Source organism: Notolepis coatsorum (genome assembly GCF_963971535.1).
Source record: "Notolepis coatsorum genome assembly, chromosome: 1".
NCBI classification, from domain to species: Eukaryota; Metazoa; Chordata; class Actinopteri; order Aulopiformes; family Paralepididae; genus Notolepis; species Notolepis coatsorum.
The window spans coordinates 209,674,464-209,694,127 of NC_140165.1; the positions used below are offsets into that span (position 1 = coordinate 209,674,464).

At 45.4% G+C, this 19,664-nt stretch overlaps 1 protein-coding gene across 1 annotated transcript in view; it reads right to left on the minus strand.

The window, feature by feature from the left end:
• The window catches only part of kcnj5 (potassium inwardly rectifying channel subfamily J member 5), a gene marked incomplete at its 3' end in the record, with an annotated part of 59,101 nt that overhangs the window by 29,314 nt on the left and 10,123 nt on the right, over window positions 1–19,664 (minus strand). Inside the window, exon 2 of the mRNA XM_084328107.1 lies at window positions 4,305–4,387. Within this exon, the coding sequence (XP_084184233.1) occupies window positions 4,305–4,367 (63 nt within the window). The 5' untranslated portion in view covers window positions 4,368–4,387. The remainder of the gene's footprint in view (window positions 1–4,304; window positions 4,388–19,664) is intronic.

Genomic DNA, 19,664 nt, shown 5'->3' on the forward strand with positions numbered 1-19,664 from the left:
CCCCCCCGTTCACCCGCGCATGATCAGTCATAACGTTTAGGACCATGTACAGTTGAAATTTTTTATATAGCGTGGATCGGTATCAAACGGCATTTGATAATCTATATATGCATTTATGCCTATATCTCACGTTCTAGGAATTACTGCAGAAAACGATAAAAACATATTTATATTCTAGACAGTATTTTTGTATGAATGTGTGAATGAAAAAGTAAAACGTTCCTACATCCTGAACGATAGATAATCGATGTTGAATGGGCCATAGTAATGTAAATTTAGCAATACAATTAAAAAAGTTATAGCCCTGCAAAGAAGGTAAACATCTCCATAGGTGGAGAATTATCCAGCGCCCTTCCTACAGAGATATTATTATTATTATCATTATTATAGGGGCACTTATTATACAAGTATTATTTATCATCTGGTGCCACCTAGTGGGCACTTACTGCAACTGTGGGACGCCAGGGGACTGAGATGTGGACAGGTGAGACTGAATCAGCGTCTGTGTGACGCACTATTTAAGAGACACTCTTGACCATAGGCTGTAAGGTGAAAAGCCCTGTGGGCGAACTCTGACTGGCCAACGGTACGTTGCATTGTATGCGCCGCTAATATCCACATTTATCCTTTGATTCATATATCTAGTTACTAATTGATGCCGTTTATTTCCTTTCCTTTGTATAGGTAAATAATCTGACTACTGACCGATGCTAAATGCTACTGACTGTATCGACTCTGCTGGCTAAGTGCTACTACTACTGGCTAAATGCTACTACTGCTGGCTAACTGCTAAACAAGTACTACTATCTACAGACTTAAGCTGCTACCAGCTACCAGCTAACCGCTTGCTTGATTGACCACCTGGTGATGATGGCATGACAGTTATCCAAATAACGGAATGTTTGGACATGGAGTCCCAATAAATGAACATTCTTGCAAAGTCCGAATTGTTTCTTTTGGTTCAATTTATAAGTTGTTCGCCTACACCCTTCCAATGGGGACATTTAGTTGACTCATTGACTGAGACCGCTAGATAATTGGACAATAGGCTTAGACTGGTGGCAGTGATCATACATTGATGGATAGAAGCATTTTAATGCTTTAAATAATTTAAATTCATCTCCAAAGTTAAAGCATTAATTTTGACAGCCCTAAAGAATATATAATATTTTTTTTTAATGGATGGAAGAGCCACACATTGATGGGCAAAGAGCCACATGCAGCTTGCGAGCCGCGGGTTGGTCACCCTAGGGCTGGGCGATAAAACGATAACGATAACTATCGCAATGAATTATTTCCTCGAAATAAACATGAAACATGGTCGCAAAGTTTCGATATATCGATTTTCCAAGCTTGGCTCCGTTCAGCCTCGGCTCAGCACACTCACTAACAACAACCAACCTTACGTGATGACGTGCTACGCACAACAGCTAACAACCAATCAGTGAAGGAGATGGCCGAGATCGACGGAGAGTGACCCGAAAGGAGACCCAGAGCGGTAGGACTCACTCAACAACAAGGCTTGCTAGGCTAATTAGCTTGCACGGCGTTGTTTTATATATTTACGTGCCGAGTATGTGTGTGTGGTGAATTCTGAGGCCACGTTTATAGTAGTGGGGGTATACAGTGGTAGTCGTTTCAATATATTGTGGCGGAAGAGAGTATTTTAGTGTGATATTTAGCACATTGTCATGGAATACACCGCGTAGAAGCAACAGGCTGGCTAGGTTAACTAGCTTGCACGGCACTGTTTTATATATTTACGTGCCGAGTATGTGTGTGTTTTGAATTCTGAGGCCACGTTTATAGTAGTGGGGGTATACAGTGGTAGTTGTTTCAATATATTGTGGCGGAAGAGAGTATTTTAGTGTGATATTTAGCACATTGTCATGGAATACACCGCGTAGAAGCAACAGGCTGGCTAGGTTAACTAGCTTGCACGGCACTGTTTTATATATTTACGTGCCGAGTATGTGTGTGTTTTGAATTCTGAGGCCACGTTTATAATAGTGTGGGAGTGGACGTCGTTTCAATATATTGTGGCGGAAGAGAGTATTTTAGTGTCATATTTATTGTCATGAGATACTCCGCTTGTCGGCTAACTGCTAACGTGCGAGGACTGATGACGACATCAACTCGACTTGAGACATTCGCAGCAGCATATTAGAAGTTAATTAAACTTGACAGACATTATATCGACGATAATTATCGATATCGAATTATATGAAAATAATTTTATAATTTTATCGCGATAATGTTTTTGGTCATATCGCCCAGCCCTAGGTCACCCCTGATCTATATCCTTATACAAAGCACTAAATGGAACAGGACCAAGCATCGACAATTCTCTTGTCAACTATGTGCCCCCAAGAACATTACGATCATCTACTACTGGGTTATTGAAGGTTCCCAACCACAGCCAAAAGAAAATCGGGAACGCAACCATTGCGAATTATGCAACAAAGCTATGTAACTCCCTACCTATGGACATTAGGGAGGCTAGATCACTGAATAGATTTCCAAAAGTAAGCTAAAACGGTACCTCTTCACCGTAGCCTTCTAATACACTCTGCTGCTTGGACTCATTGCATCCAGACTGTGATTGTTTTACTGTAGATGATGTGGCAGACCGGCTGGAGTGGTAATAGAAGGCCCGCTATGTATCGGCCAAGGTACTGGGGCATATGCCCATATTAGGAGATCCGAGGAGACTCCTGGCAGAGCAGAGCCCCAATGCAGCGCACCTGTGGCAGACGTGCACGGGACAGGTGAGTGCAATCAAAGCCCAATCAAGAGGCATAGAAAATGGAGACAGAGACCGATAATCTTTGGAGTAGCTGAGGCGAAACCTGTATGGAAAGAGAGGACATGAAAGAGAAAAGAGAGAGCAAGAAGAGGAGGAATTGCATTCTTACATTTTTTTATTTGAATTTTTTGCATTCATCTAAAAATGTGTGGACCTTATGGTGTTCTTGTTCTGTTCTTGACTTATTGTTATGTTTTCTTCTTTACTTATTTAAAGAAGACCTGTACGGCCCATGGGGACATTAACGTGTGTTGTCGGGCCTTATAAATAAATTTGATTTGATTTGATTTGATTTAGGAAGATTATTGTCTGTGTGACCAATGCTGTGTTTACCTGCTTTTGGAAGGAGGACCCTGCTGTGTGCTATAACCCCCGATCGTCTGAGAACCTGCATGTGTATCGACCCCTGCTTGCCTGACATCTCTTCTCCCGGATCAGCCCCCACCCGTATGAGAACCGCTCTCTGTGTATCGAACCCCGCTAACGGACCAAGACAATTCTCTTGTATTACGGACTGGCTGACGATCTCACTAATGTCTCCATTTTGCCTAAACAGCAATAATACTGCTGTTAAACTTGCTTCTGCCTTGTGCCGTGTGCATTTTGTTAATTCAGCTCAAAACACCCCAGAGTCTGTCACAATGAGAAGTATTTTATGGCACTGCACTATTGCACTATTGTATGCAAATGTAGGTAAATTATAGCTATTTCATTGCACTGATTTTATTCTGTCTATTTTATACTCATTTTATGTCTGCATTGTATGCATTGCTTTGTATGCAAAATATGTCTTGTGTCTACATCACTGCTGTGAAACACTTTGGGCTGCAATTCTTAAAAGGTGCTATACAAATAGTTTATTATTATTATTATCTCTGTAAATAATAAATGTAAAGATGTTGGTTTGGTTTCTATGTGTTACACAGCAAGTGAGGAGTAGAGAAAAAATATATTTGCATAAAAAAAACTAAAAACTAAAAGGACAAAAATCCAATATAGCAGACTTCATAGGCCAAATTGCAAATGTGTTGCCTATGAGGAGCTGGATCCTTTGTGACTGTATGACAAATGGGTCAGGAGATACACTCATTTGAACATTGAGTCATTGGTCTCATAGTGGCACCAAAATCAATAGGCGTCTTTATCTAGGGGTCATGAATGTTCACAGAGAATTGTATGGCAATCCATCCATAACTTTTCAGTTTGGCCTGATGGTGGCGCTAGATGAAAAGTCATGGGGTCACCAAATCAATTTCTTCTTCTTGGGGTCATAAATATGCACTTCAAATTAGACAGAATTTTTTTTTAGATATCTTGTGAATAGATAGACAGGCAGACAGATAACGGGAGTGAAAGTGCTAGCCTACAGCACTAGCTGGTCGATCCAACTTTGACCCCACGTTGGCTTCTTTATTATTAGTTTATAAAATGACGCCCTTTGATTGGGCGGACCTTAGTCCCAAGTGGGTGGGGCGAGTGTAGTGACTGTGGAGTTTACCTGGCCGGGTGTGACTCCTATCTCCATGTCGTGGTCCATGTGGACTCGAGAGTCTCCTGCCATCCTCAGCTGAAGCGCAGCACCTGCAGGGAAAACAATCCAGTCAGTTAATCAGAATCAAGAGTCACCTTTCCTTCACCTATCGCTGCAAAAACCTTCTATTCATCTCTAATGTGGCTGTGACGTCCAGCTCCAGTTCCAACCCTGCCTCCCCCTCCCCCTGGCCTAGTCTCTCCTCTTGTGTTTCCAACCAGGTGTCATCATGTGTCTCCCACATGCATTCCTGTCTCCCAGTCCTACACCAGCTATTCGTCATCTGTCTGCACCCCCAGCTGTTGTCTATGAGCCATTTCTCCCCTGTGTATTTATGTTCCATCGCCCCATTGTCAGTCAGTGTTTGTTCGCCAGTCTGTTAGCCGCTACTCATTAGTAGTTAATCTGTCTGTCTGTTAGAGGAGCCAGTTAGCTTTCTCCCAGTCTGACTACCTGTACCTGCCTGCTACTGGTCATTAAATACACCCATTGTTGGGTTTCCTCATCCACTGTTTCCCATGTCTACTGCCTGCACTTGGGTCCACATTCCTGCCTGGTTGTTACAGTACAAACAAGCCATGTTGAACCCAGCGGACATAGCCCAGCAACTCCCTCCACGCAGCTATCCAAGCCCAAGGTACCACCACTGGTTGTCATGAGCAGCTCATCGAAGATGTCATGATAGACCTCCAGCTCATCGACACCCCTCCATTTGCCACCCAGCCATCACACAGCCCACCTACTCCCTGAGAGCCCCGCTTACTATCTGGGAAGCTGCCGTGCCTTTCTCTCCCAGTGCTCCTCTGTGTTTGAGTTGCAACCCTCCACGTTGGCCACCGACCGCTCCAGCATCACCTACCTCATCACTCTGCTATCCAGTAAGGCCCTAGCCTGGGTGAAGGCGGTGTTGGAGCAACAGTCAGTTCCCTTTTGTTTGTTGCAAAAGTTTTTTAGCGTTTTTGACCACACCATCTCTGGAAGGGAGGCATCGAAGAGGCTCTTGAATCTATGCTAGCGTCACCGCAGTGTGGCGGACTATTCCATTGAGTTCGGTAGCCTGGCAGCCGAGAGCGGCTGGAATGAAGAGTACCTGTTCTATGTTTTCCAGCATGATCTGTTAATTAAAGATGAACTCGTCTCCAGAGAATTGCCTGATGACTTGAATGCACTCATCGCTCTTGCCATTAGGATTGACAGCCATCTCCGTGAGCGCAGGAGAGAGTGGGGCTCTCATGCTGCGTTCAGCAGTCACTGCCACAGTCCGACACATCCCGACCGGAGCCGAGGGGGCGGAGCTCTCGTCAGGAGGAGCTAATGCAGTTGAATGGGACTAGGCTGCTTCCTACGGAACGTCAGTGGAGAACTGCACAGATAAATGGCAAGCCTGGCAACTTAATTTCTACCAGCTTATTAGAATAGGGTCACTAATAGGAGAGGGAATACTGGTGACTCAATCCAATTCTATTCACCCATCCTCTGTCCTACTTCCCTGTTACTCCCTTCTAGAAAGCCTGGACTCATCCTCTGCAGGCCTTTGTGGACGATTCATTCATCAATTCAGGTCCTGGTGCGTTGGCTGGGCATTACCACCGTGCCCATGGAGTTCCCTCTTGACCTCAGTGTCTCCAGTAATCATGAACATCCAATTCTACCTATTGATGACTGCTGTCATCCTGAGTCAGCTCAGAAAACACAACCCTCAACTAGACCACAGGAGTTAATTCTGCAATTCATCAGCATTGTATCAAGTCCGCCATTGTTATGCCCCCCCAATGGCCCCATCTGTTCTCCTTCTGACCCGGGTGAGTTGCCTGACCCGTCTACAGTTCCCTCTGTGATCTGGATGTTCAGAGGTGTTCAGTGCCACATTGTTGCCCCCCTCACCATTTGGACTCATCAATGCTCCTGCTGTGTTCCAGGCCCATCAAATTCCCAGCAAAAGCATGTTCAGCGCGTGAAGCAAGTTCTCCGTTGGTTGCTTTTTGTGGAAGCAGAGAAGTGTGATTTCAGTCACGTACACATGGACCCAGCCAAAGTCAAAGCAGTGGTGGGACTGGCCCATCCCTTCATCTCTGAAAGAACTGCAGCGGATCTTAGGATTTGCTTATTTCTATTGGTGCTTCATCATCAGCAACTACAGCTCCAAAGTGGCACATTTGACTGCCTTCACCTCACAATCCTCATCTGAACCTGAAGCTAGGGATGGGTGGTACAAATTTTTCCTCAGATCGATTGCATGGTGTACTCAATTGTGATTGATCACTCGTGGAAGAAAATACATTTTCAGAACACATCTTGAAAAGCATGGCAGTAGCAATAACAATGCACAACAGGACAATGCCTCATTACGGCTGAGTTTTCTATGCAGCTCGGGCCGTAAAAATCCATAGCCAGTGACAAAATGTTGGGGAGACCTTATCAGGGAACCAAGTGTGGCTTGTCAACTTGCAGCTGTCGTAAAGATATCAAGAAAAAAACTCTGAATCAGGTGCCTTTTTTCCATTCTCCCTTTCGTTCTCCTCTCCAAAAATTATTACAAATATTTCAGGGGCTCTAAACAGGATCAGAACCCCAAAAATATATACACATGCAAAATGTGGAAAATAAATAAATAACTAAAAATAGAGTTTCCTCTTAACCGCGATTACTCACGCCCGTCTCTCCTCTCACCCGACCCGTCTCTCCTCTCACCCTGACCCGTCTCTCCTCTCACCCTGACCCGTCTCTCCTCTCACCCTGACCCGTCTCTCCTCTCACCCTGACCTGTCTCTCCTCTCACCCTGACCCGTCTCTCCTCTCACCCTGACCTGTCTCTCCTCTCACCCGACCCGTCTCTCCTCTCACCCGACCTGTCTCTCCTCTCACCCTGACCTGTCTCTCCTCTCACCCTGACCCGTCTCTCCTCTCACCCCGACCCGTCTCTCCTCTCACCCTGACCTGTCTCTCCTCTCACCCTGACCTGTCTCTCCTCTCACCCCGACCCGTCTCTCCTCTCACCCTGACCTGTCTCTCCTCTCACCCTGACCTGTCTCTCCTCTCACCCTGACCTGTCTCTCCTCTCACCCCGACCTGTCTCTCCTCTCACCCTGCCCCGTCTCTCCTCTCACCCGACCTGTCTCTCCTCTCACCCTGACCCGTCTCTCCTCTCACCCTGCCCCGTCTCTCCTCTCACCCTGACCTGTCTCTCCTCTCACCCTGACCTGTCTCTCCTCTCATCCTGACCGGTCTCGCCTCTCACTCTGACCTGTCTCTCCTCTCACCCTGACCTGTCTCTCCTCTCATCCTGACCTGTCTCTCCTCTCACCCTGACCTGTCTCTCCTCTCACCCGACCCGTCTCTCCTCTCACCCGACCCGTCTCTCCTCTCACCCTGACCTGTCTCTCCTCTCACCCTGACCTGTCTCTCCTCTCACCCTGACCCGTCTCTCCTCTCACCCGACCCGTCTCTCCTCTCACCCCGACCTGTCTCTCCTCTCACCCTGACCCGTCTCTCCTCTCACCCGACCCGTCTCTCCTCTCACCCTGACCTGTCTCTCCTCTCACCCTGACCTGTCTCTCCTCTCACCCTGACCCGTCTCTCCTCTCACCCTGACCTGTCTCTCCTCTCACCCTGACCTGTCTCTCCTCTCACCCTGACCTGTCTCTCCTCTCACCCTGCCCCGTCTCTCCTCTCACCCTGACCTGTCTCTCCTCTCACCCTGACCTGTCTCTCCTCTCACCCGACCCGTCTCTCCTCTCACCCTGACCTGTCTCTCCTCTCATCCTGACCTGTCTCTCCTCTCACCCTGACCTGTCTCTCCTCTCACCCGACCCGTCTCTCCTCTCACCCCGACCTGTCTCTCCTCTCACCCTGACCCGTCTCTCCTCTCACCCTGACCTGTCTCTCCTCTCACCCTGACCTGTCTCTCCTCTCACCCTGACCTGTCTCTCCTCTCACCCTGCCCCGTCTCTCCTCTCACCCTGACCTGTCTCTCCTCTCACCCTGACCCGTCTCTCCTCTCACCCTGCCCCGTCTCTCCTCTCACCCTGACCTGTCTCTCCTCTCATCCTGACCCGTCTCTCCTCTCACCCTGACCTGTCTCTCCTCTCACCCTGACCTGTCTCTCCTCTCACCCGACCCGTCTCTCCTCTCACCCTGACCTGTCTCTCCTCTCATCCTGACCCGTCTCTCCTCTCACCCTGACCTGTCTCTCCTCTCATCCTGACCCGTCTCTCCTCTCACCCTGACCTGTCTCTCCTCTCACCCTGACCTGTCTCTCCTCTCATCCTGACCCGTCTCTCCTCTCATCCCGGTTCAGGCTGACCCGTCTCTCCTCTCATCTCGGTTCAGCCTGACCCGTCTCTCCTCTCATCCCGGATCAGCCTGACCCGTCTCTCCTCTCATCCCGGTTCAGGCTGACCCGTCTCTCCTCTCATCCCGGATCAGCCTGACCCGTCTCTCCTCTCATCTCGGTTCAGCCTGACCCGTCTCTCCTCTCATCCCGGTTCAGCCTGACCCGTCTCTCCTCTCATCTCGGTTCAGCCTGACCCGTCTCTCCTCTCATCCCGGATCAGCCTGACCCGTCTCTCCTCTCATCTCGGTTCAGCCTGACCCGTCTCTCCTCTCATCCCGGATCAGCCTGACCCGTCTCTCCTCTCATCTCGGTTCAGCCTGACCCGTCTCTCCTCTCATCCCGGATCAGCCTGACCCGTCTCTCCTCTCATCTCGGTTCAGCCTGACCCGTCTCTCCCCTTCCTTGTCCCTTCTGATGTGGGGGTAGGGGCCGTCCTGTCTCCGTGCTCGTCCAAAAACCAGAAGACCCAGCCATGTGCCTTTTTCTGTCGCCGCCCGTCTCCAGCAGAGAAGAATTACTACATCGGTAGTTACTGGCTGTCAAGTTGGCCTTGGAGGAGTGGAGACACTATTCCCCGTACCTGGTTCAACTAAGTCGATCAAGAGTCCCATTATCCAGATTCAATTAACCCGATGTTTGAAGCCGGGATTTTCCTGTTCCTCGAAGGTGGATTCAGTCTCGTTAACTCGAACCAGACTTGAGACCCAGGATAAGTGCGCGCGGCCGCTTCAGTTGAAAAGCCAGCACGTATCGATAGCAGAAATCCTGATTTTCTAACGGCATTGATTGATTAATTGATTTAAAACTTTATTAACAGATTGCAGTACGGTTCAATAGCCTCGCCGACAAGTTAAATGCATAATCTATAGGCTAATTTTAAGTCCCTCATTACCCCAATCAATCAGATTATATTTCTTTAAACTTGCCTGCTGGCAGTAGGTTTATGCATTGGATAATCAAATGAGATCTTGCTAGCGAAAATAATTAGTTCAACTGTTTCAGAATAAGGATACGGCTCTCTTATCCATTGATTGATGTATGGTGGATATTTTACTAATCTGCACTGTGGTGTGACGGTTTGTGCTTTTGACTTTCATGCAGACGGCCCGTGTTCGAATCCCCCTCCTTCTAGTCTTTTTCTTCTTTTTGCAATGTAAATACTTTGGTGCACGTTTAGAGCTATATAAAGAATGACATCCTCAATGCATGTAGATTTATAATATTTTAACTTAAAACTAGGCTACTTTTGCGTATAATCATTAATATTATATTCCAAAAAAATTATAATGGAAACGCGGGGTTTCGAACTCGGGCCGTCGGGTTGACAGGTTTGAGCACTAGCCGTTGGACCACTGTGCCATACGGGATATATCCATTGTTTATCCATCAATGGACAAAGACCTGTGTTTCGAATATTTTTCTTTTGAATGAAGTTTTATCTCTTTATTCTCAAATGCATTAATGTGACGTCAACGGCTCATTCAATTTCTCAAATCCGTCAAACAGCGCATCTCATCAGACATTTTAATCCCAGTTACAATATCACACAAAAACCACAATCCACGCATAGACACTTCAATTTTATGCTTGAATGAAACACAATCCGGGCGCTTCGTTAAGCAAATCTACAGCGGAGAATATATGAAACTAATCAGAGCCAAACGGCCGATAGGTTTCATTCATTAAAAATATCCCCGCGGGATTCACATTTGCAATGCGCCTGCAGCGTGTATCGCACTCCGAGCGCCGTATATGACGTGCATTATTTTATTTAGGACAAAGTAAATCTATAGGCTGAATATGATTTATTATCAGCATTTAGTTCTATTATTTTATTATACATTTCAAAAGCCCCCTCTAGGAAAACGAAGCACAGAAACATAATTCAGAATGGTATAAATGGGATCTCTAGACTGTGAGAATCATTTCAGGAAGCGAGCTGTCATTTATTTGCGGGGGCGTGGCCATGGTTCATCCGGCTAACTGAAGTTAACCCTGCTCTCGACCAGGCTCAAACTTTTTGATCTGTTGTCATGGTGATTTGGACAATCGAGCGTCGGGGAACAGAAAGGTCCGGCTTAAGTCAGGCTATACTGGAAATTATCCGGCTAACTCAGTTAGCCAGGTACGGGGAACGGAGCCCAGGGCTCAAAATGAACAGTGTCCCAATGTCCAAGAGCCATAAAAATAATTACTTTCGACATATTTGTCATTTGGGACCCTTCAGGGACAATAAGAGTAAAGCCTATTGTTGGTGAACCTGCAGTCTGCTGACGTTAAGCAGACTTACATTGAGAGCTGGTCATACAACATTAAAAAACGAAGTGACATTTTTACTTTTCTTCATCACTGACACTCATATACTGTACATGATGCCAGTTCAAAGTTTGTGCAGCAGTAGAGTAACGTTAATGACCCGTGGACCTGACCAACAGAGACAGCTGAATAAGACACTGCAGGATGGGCCAATTTACTACAGTACGCTAATTATTTGATAGCTATAGGATTGCCAATGTTTGCTATAAGGGCTGCATTTGCTAATGTAGTAGATAGCCTGAGAGAGGGAAAGAGAGGGAGAGAGCATGTCCGGTGAAGATGGCCTTGCACAAACGTATTAGTTCTATTGTGTTTGATCGCTTAGATTGGCTATTTAGCTTGTAACCGAGCCTGTCAACAAACACAGCTGGCTCTAACACTGTATTGGAATCTGGTCAACAAGCACATAGTCTAACTAAATTAGGACTGGCCCAAACTATTTAGATATTTTAACTTTTCTATTTCGGAAGCCATCGGTTATACAGTTTCCTTTTTTTCTTCATTAGGCCGAATTCATTGCCTAATACAATTTAGCTTTAAAAAAAATTTGGGATGGTGGTGAAAAAAGTAATTTTCCAGCCTTGGACACTGGTTGGGGGGGTGGAGCATCCGTTCATGGTTTGGATGGATAATAAAGACCTAGCCTACATCCAGACAGCAAACCGGCTGAATTCACCCCAAACCAGGACTGGGCCCTGTTTTTTGTCCTCTATTGTCCTGGTTCCAAAGATACCAAGCTCTTGCCAGTTCTGTGTAGCTGAGCATGAGCATGTTTCAGAAACTGGTTCTGTTGGCTGCCTGTTTGTCCCTAAAGAGGCCCACTCCCAGGTTTTGTAAAGGGGCCATTCCTCTAACCCCACCTGTCACCCTGGCATCAGCCGCACCTTGGCTTTCCTGCACCAGTGTTTATGGTGACCCACCATGATGAAGCACACATGCTCCTTTGTCTCCGCCTGCTCCACCTGTGCCCAGAATAAGTCCCCTCGGCATGCCCCCTCTGGTCTCCTTCAGCCCCTGCCTGTCCCTCACAACCGGTTCTCCAAGTCTGCTCATTTAATCCTCCAGCCCAAACTGCCTTCAGCCAAGGAAACAGCCCAGTTCATGGTTCAGCATGTGTTCAGGCTCCATGGTCTCCCCACAGACATCGTCTCAGATCGGGACCTCCCAGTTCTGGAGGGCCTTCTGTTCACTCATTGGTTCCTCTGTCAGCCTGTCATCCGGTTTCCAACTCCAGATCAACGGCCAGTCTGAGTGAGTTGGTATGGAATACGCCCACAGGAGTTTGTTTGGTGCCGTCATTGGACCTAGAGGAAAGTACGCTCCACCCTGCTTCGCACGGCTTCCAGGTACCGGTGCCGTGCTCCTGCTTTGCGTGCTCCACCTCCCTGCGTCATCGAGGGCTCTGACATCTACACCGCCAGGAGGCTGCTGGACGTTTGCCGTCATGGTCCGGAGGAACAGTGCTGGTTTCCTGCCAGGGACATCTTGGACCCCACAACTGACTTCCACCAATGTCATCCTGGTGGGACATCAGGGGGGGAAGGGGGGGGTTGCTGTCATGACAGTGACGTCCAGCTCCAGTTCTAACCCTGTCTCCCTCTAGTCTCTCCTCGTGTTTCAGATGTCATCCTGTGTCTCCCACATGCATTCCTGTCTCCCAGTCCTACACCAGCTGTTCGTCATCTGTCATGACCCCCAGCGGTCTATTAGTAATTTCTCCCCTAGGTATTTATGTCCCATCGCCCCATTGTCAGTCAGTGTTTGTTCATCAGTCTTTGTGTCTGTCCGTTAGCCGCTACTTATTAGTAGTTAATCTGTCTGTCTGCTTCCTCCCAGTATGGCTACCTGTACCTGCCTGCTACCTGTCATTAAATACACCCCTTGTCCACAAAATATTCTTTTGTCTTTCTTTTTCAAGTTTGAGGGTCTCATAGTCCTGAGGATGAGGTTTTCACTCGACAGCAGTGCTATACATTATAGGATTTATTTAGTAACTTCCAAATTTTTATATTTAGACATTTCCAATGTAGAAAATATCCCAATGACGGATTATCTTTTCTTCTGTTATGAAAAATATGTCTGGTGTACAAAGAAAGTGCAGAAAAAAAGAAAGAAAAGATCATCCATACAAAGTCATTATCATTAATAATCCTTACAGACAATAATAAAAACAATCTAGTGGCAACTCATGAATGAACGAACAAACAAATGGTAAATGGACTGCATTTATATAGTGTTTTTATCCAAATCGCTTTACAATTAGTTCCGCATACTTTACCCATTCACTCACACATTCACACACCGACGGTGGAGGCAACCATGCAAGTTGCCAACCTGCTCATCGGGAGCAGTTAGGGGTTAAGTGTCTTGCTCAAGGACACTTCGACACGCTGCCCGGGAGGAGCAGGAATTTAACTGGGAACCGATTACCAGGCGACTGCTCTACCTCCCGAGTCACTGTCGCCCCCATTTACAAATTAATGAATTAAAACAGGGACGGACCTAGCACATTTGGTGCCCTAGGCAAGCTTCACCCTTGCCCCTGCATATATTGATTACAAACAAAATATATGTAAAAATATTGGTTGCAGATAGAAGGGGGTGCAAAAAAACGTTTAGCTGGGCACAGTTCTTGGCGCCCCCCTCTGGGTGGCGCTCTAGGCAACCGCCTATGTTGTCTATAGGAAGCTCCACCCCTGAATGAACAAACTAACGAGCAAGTGAACAAGCAAACAAGTGAGTCACATAGCCTTCCCTCACACCCCACATCATCTTGGTTCGTCAGACAAAATGAATATTATGTTTCTGTGCCGTCAATGTAGTGTATGCATATGTATATCAATGGATATGGTGAGCTCACACGTCCATTATTTTCTATGCATTATATACGTAAAATGCTTCAACGAGATCAATAAGTCAATAGTTGTCAGCTGTTGGGGCTCACTAAAAGCAAGGGAAATCTGAGCCAGAACAAGCCTTTAAAGGTCAACTCCTGTATTATTAATAATAAACAACAGGGTCATTTGTTTACATTTGTATTTCTGGTAACACTTTATAATAACACTCAGTTATAATACCTTTATAAGGTATTTGTAGATAATGAACTAATCATGAACAAATCATTTATATACATTCGTAAATTATTATTAAATCATTTATAACTATATTTGTATAACATTTACAGATTAGTTTTACATTATTTATAACTCATTATCAACATTGTTTGTACTTGATTTGTTCATCATTAAATAATGTTGTTTAATGTGTAGTAACACATTTGTAGATGCTTTGAAAAATGGATATGAAAAAATGACTATACTGTATCTCCATTTATTTTTCATGTTCAAGAAATGATTTGTTAAGACATTCATAAAACATCTATAAATCATTTGCAGATGCTATTGTGTGCCCTAATATGAAGTGAAGCCTATTCATCATTAACAAATGTCTAATACAGTTAATTATTTGTTAACTTTTTCATCACCTGTTACAAATGTTGTAGACAGCTTTCGGATACACCCTTCTTTGTGACATCAAACAGTGACAGAATTAGGACTAAAGATAAATGCAATTTTATTAACATATAAAATACATGTGCATGACATTATAGTGTAACATGGGGGGGCACTAGGACCCAGGAGTACCCTGGCCAGGTATTGAATAGTATCTAGAGGAAGTCTCACGCGAGTGAGACTTGACGTCACGTGTGTTGCCGTCTGTTTGAATGGAAGCACGATACATGCAGAACAAAGTTATCCGTGCTGCTGCGCCTGCCCCACGCCACGCTTTTAATAAGGTTGAGCAGGTTAAACACCTTTTTTGTTGGTAAATCTATTCCATCATTTCCGACCTACAAACAACTCTTATATGTTGTGTAGACGCTCTTGATGTAGTGGGCGCTAACGTTACATTTGTTCCTAATGTGTGCTCAGTGCTCAGTATATTGCGGTATGTGATGATGACACGACACACAAGAGTAATAATTATTTATAATAGACTTCCTCTCTAGATACTCTTCAATACCTGGCCAGGGTACTCCTGGGTCCTAGTGCCCCCCCATGTTACACTATATGTCATGCACATGTATTTAATATGTTAATAAAATTGCATTATCTATAGTCCTAATTCTGTCACTGTTTGATGTCACAAAGAAGGGTGTATCTGAAAGCTGTCTACAACATTTGTAACAGGTGATGAAAAAGTTAACAAATAATTAACTGTATTAGACATTTGTTAATGATGAATAGGCTTCACTTCAGATTAGGGCACACAATAGCATCTGCAAATGATTTATAGATGTTTTATGAATGTCTTAACAAATCATTTGTTGAACATGAACAAATAAATGGAGGTACAGTATAGTCGTTTTTTCATATCCATTTTTCAAAGCGTCTACAAATGTGTTACTACACATTAAACAACATTATTTAATGATGAACAAATCAAGTACAAACAATGTTGATAATGAGTTATAAATAATTTGTAAATGTTATACAAATATAGTTATAAATGATTTAATAATAATTTACGAATGTATATAAATGATTTGTTCATGATTAGTTCATTATCTACAAATACCTTATAAAGGTCTTATAACTGAGTGTTATTATAAAGTGTTACCGTATTTCTTGTAGTCTAACATGACATGGGGTGCCTTCATCAAACTGTTTGTATGGGAAACTGTTTGTATACCTGAGGAACTGTTTGGAATGTTAATCCACAGAAAGATTATTGTGAATGAACAGTCCATGCCACTATCTGCAGCTGAGCTTTAAATCACAAAGAAATTTAAATAATTTACCAACTGGGACAACTATGTATTTTAATTTGAATATGATTATATAACGTATTATAAAAATAACAATTAATCACTAAGGCAGTGCCTTATGTTCACTGCTTCCTGGTTCTAGCCTGACTTACATGATGTTTAACCATTCATTTTAACACGTCATATCTCCTAGGGCAACTAACACATGCACAAATAAATAAATAAATAAATAAATAAATAAAACCACCATGACAAAGAGGCACCATTTTGACTGCCAGAGAGAGAAGTATTGTGAGGGATTAGCTAGCATGTCCACCTGGGAGATAGCCCAGAGCACACTGTTTACTAATTAGTCTGTAGAATGAAGCTGCCTCAGCTGCACGGTTTTACCTTTGTCATTCCCCCAAAGAGGGGGCACATCAGTGACAGTTGCCTTGACTGTACCACACACACACACGCACGCACACACACACACACACACACACACACACACGCACGCACGCACACACACACACACACACACACACACACACACACACGCACCGCGCGCGCGCACGCACGCACGCACGCACGCACACACACACACACACACACACACACACACACACACACACACACACACACACACACACACACACACACACACACAATATAAATGTTGTTACCTTGTCATGCTTTAAAACAAACAAGGATAATTATTGCTTTCTGAAATCAATTACGAATTGTGAGCTCAGAATATGTTTGAGAAATGTTCTTTAAACATCACAGATAATCCCAAATACTAATTTGGTGCTTTTATTGATTATCTCCAAAGGTCATTGAATCTATAAAGAGAGATACTTCTTTCTTCGTTGCGTGACATCCTTCCTTTTTAAGGGTTGTTTTTAGCCTCCGTTTGAATGACTGCGCCGCGTAACGTAATGACAAGACCACATAACTGATCTGATTTTAATGCCAAGAGTATTTCTGTGCACTTTGCGTTTGTGCTGGAACTGGTATTTTTAAACATCAATTACGAGAGGCTCAAACCAACAGGAGAGGAAGAAAATAAACACTTTGAATGGTTTCTGGCTTTAATAACAGTCCGGGCTGTGTTTTTTATTTGAGGGGGGTGGGGATGTTGATAAGACCCTAAATTTAGCAGAGATTTTACAAAAGGCATCTTCTAAGCAACGATAAGAGGCTATTAATTTATATACAGCGACTGGTTAGTGTTTGAAAAATCAACCACTTTGATTCGAAAACCCACTAACACACGTTGCAAGCATTCAAAGGAGCAGGACCACGTTCAGATTTGTGTCTGAGCTCAACAAATATGTGACTTTCCTTCCACCGCCACTCTGTCCTCTGACATTACTCTGTTTGATCGCTTCCACGCAAAGGAGGCTTCAACGGAAGGGGAGGTGGGTGCGCAATGAAGGAGGTCTCGAGAAGGTGAGGGGACACGTCAAACGCGGAGAATCCACACAGGGATACAGTGTTGACATTGATGGCCCAAAGCAAAGGGCAGAGAGTGACATGACTGGCATCTGAGCGAGAGAGGGGGGGGGGGAGACGAGACGGGAGAGAGATGCAGCTACATACACACAGCTTCCTCTATGAATACATTAAAGGTGCCAGGAGGTCCTGCTTTACGAGTCAGTTTAGGTTCTCATGCATTAAACATGCAACACGGGAGGATTTGCGCACACCCAACTTGTGTGTGTGTGTGTGTGTGTGTGTGTGTGTGTGTGTGTGTGTGTTTAGCTTTGATTGTGACTGTTCTTCCCAGCAGAAAGGCTCACTCAAATAAGAGGTGTGCGAACATGAATTCCGGGCTGGAGTGTTTTATCTTAAGAGGGTAACAAGCCTTTATCTTGTAGCTGGGGGAGAGAGTGGCAGGATGCTTTAGGTGAATGGTGTCTGGGTGCTGATAACACCAGCAGCACTCATCTGGTGTGTTTGTGGAGCGGGGGTGATGCTGGTAGAACCAAGAACACTGGAGCTGCCCCGGGGAGATCTATGCAGTACAAAACCTCTCCCTATTCTGCTGACGCCGCGTGTCGTAAAAAAAAACAGTATTCTGAGAGCAAACGCAGCGAAATGTGTTGATTCTCGCTGTAACGTGTGCTTCCGCGTGCCCTGGGTTTTCCGCAGAATAACCTATGGTTCTTTCCACATTGCTCTTTGGAGATCTTTTTAATTGTCTCCATTAACTTCTGAAAATGAATGTAGTGAGCAGCGTGCGGCACTCCGAGAGGTGAGAGCTGGCTGTGAGCCGGGCAGAGAGCGGGTTTGTATCGATACTAATTACTGCTCCAATAACACGGCCGGGAGAGTTAAACCTTCCTGTAGTCGGCCAGGGGGAGGCTGGCTCAACAGATTACCACCCTGAATCATTTCTCTCTCTCTCTCTCTCTCTCTCTCTCTCTCTCTCTCTCTCTCTCTCTCTCTCTCTCTCTCTCTCTCTCTCAGTTTCTCTCTCCCTTTCTTTCGTTCTCAGTCTCTTTCTCTATGAGAAAAAAAAATTGATCAACAAGATGCGTTTAATTCCCTAGATAACCTTTTCATTTTCATATATTCGGGGTAATCAAATACTATTTTATTTGTCCCAGGTTGAGGCAAGGAAATCAGAGTCTGGGAAATAAACATGGAGATGTTGCCAGAATGTGCAGTATGTTTTCCCGTCGGTGTGAAGCTGGATATCTCTAGAGCGGCATTGCAGGCTCTACAGTCCATAGTGAGTGATGGGTTGCACGCGGAAAACGTGAAATTGCAAGCTCTGCAGTAACCCTTGGTTTGAAATAGGAATTTGACTATTAGTGGGACTGGGAACTCAACTCATCCATAGATTTCGAGGTCAGCGCAGAAAAAATACAATTCTGTGGTGCGGAGTGAACAGGTCTGACACGGTGGAGAGAGAGAGCGAGAGCGAGATAGAGAGAGAGATAGATAGAGAGAGAGAGTGTGAGTGAGTGAGAGCAAGAAAGAGTGGTGAGTGTGAGTAAGACAGAGAGAGAGAGAGAGAGAGAGAGATAGAGATAGAGAGAAAGAGAAAGAGAGAGAGAGCCTTGAAGAGACTACATCCATGCAAACGGTGCATAAGATGGATATCTGAACTAGTGGAATAATCGTTCCAGTTCCTCTGTCATCACCACAGCGCGGCCTACTAGACATCTCTCTGCTTCCCTTCTTTCGGTTGTTCCCCCTCCTGGAGTCACGGTTACTGGGCCTGTCCTGTCACGAGTGTCCCAGTGCTATATTGGCCCATAGAATAGCGCTGCTTCATTCCTATCGCTGCTCACTTATGACACTTTGAGGTCGGTCAGGGCTAAATGACTAAAAATGTCCGCAAAGCCTGCGGATGTCAGCCAGTTTGGCACTGGGCCCAGCACCCCCCCCCCCCCCCCCCCTCCGCCCACCCACCCACAATAAAAAGCAAACGACTGCTTCCCCTCCACTCCCCCACCGTGCCTGATAATGACAAACCTTGGGTGTGTATATATCCACTACTCTGTTTACACCCCCTCCCCCGCGCCGCATAGATCACCTTCTCGGGAAGGACATTGCTGCACTGAGACGTCCCGCTCACACGGGAGACAATTAGCTTAATGAAATGGCAACGTTCAACCTCTCTTCCTCTCCTTTCCCTCTCACACTCTCTCTCTCTCTCTAGCTGTCTCCACATTTCCGTCTCCCTCTCTCTCTCTCTGTTTCTACCTGTGCCCGTCTCTCTCTCTCTCTCGCTCGCTCGCTCTCCCCTCTCTCTCTCTCACGCACAACACCATTCCCCACGTGCGGAAAAAAAAGTAGTCGCTCGAGCCAAGAATAGCTGTCGTCTCTTGATTGTTTCAAATCTCGTCCTGTCACACCCCTGCACTGAGGACGGGTGTACTGAAAAAAGAATTACGCCACCACTCTATATGGCTGC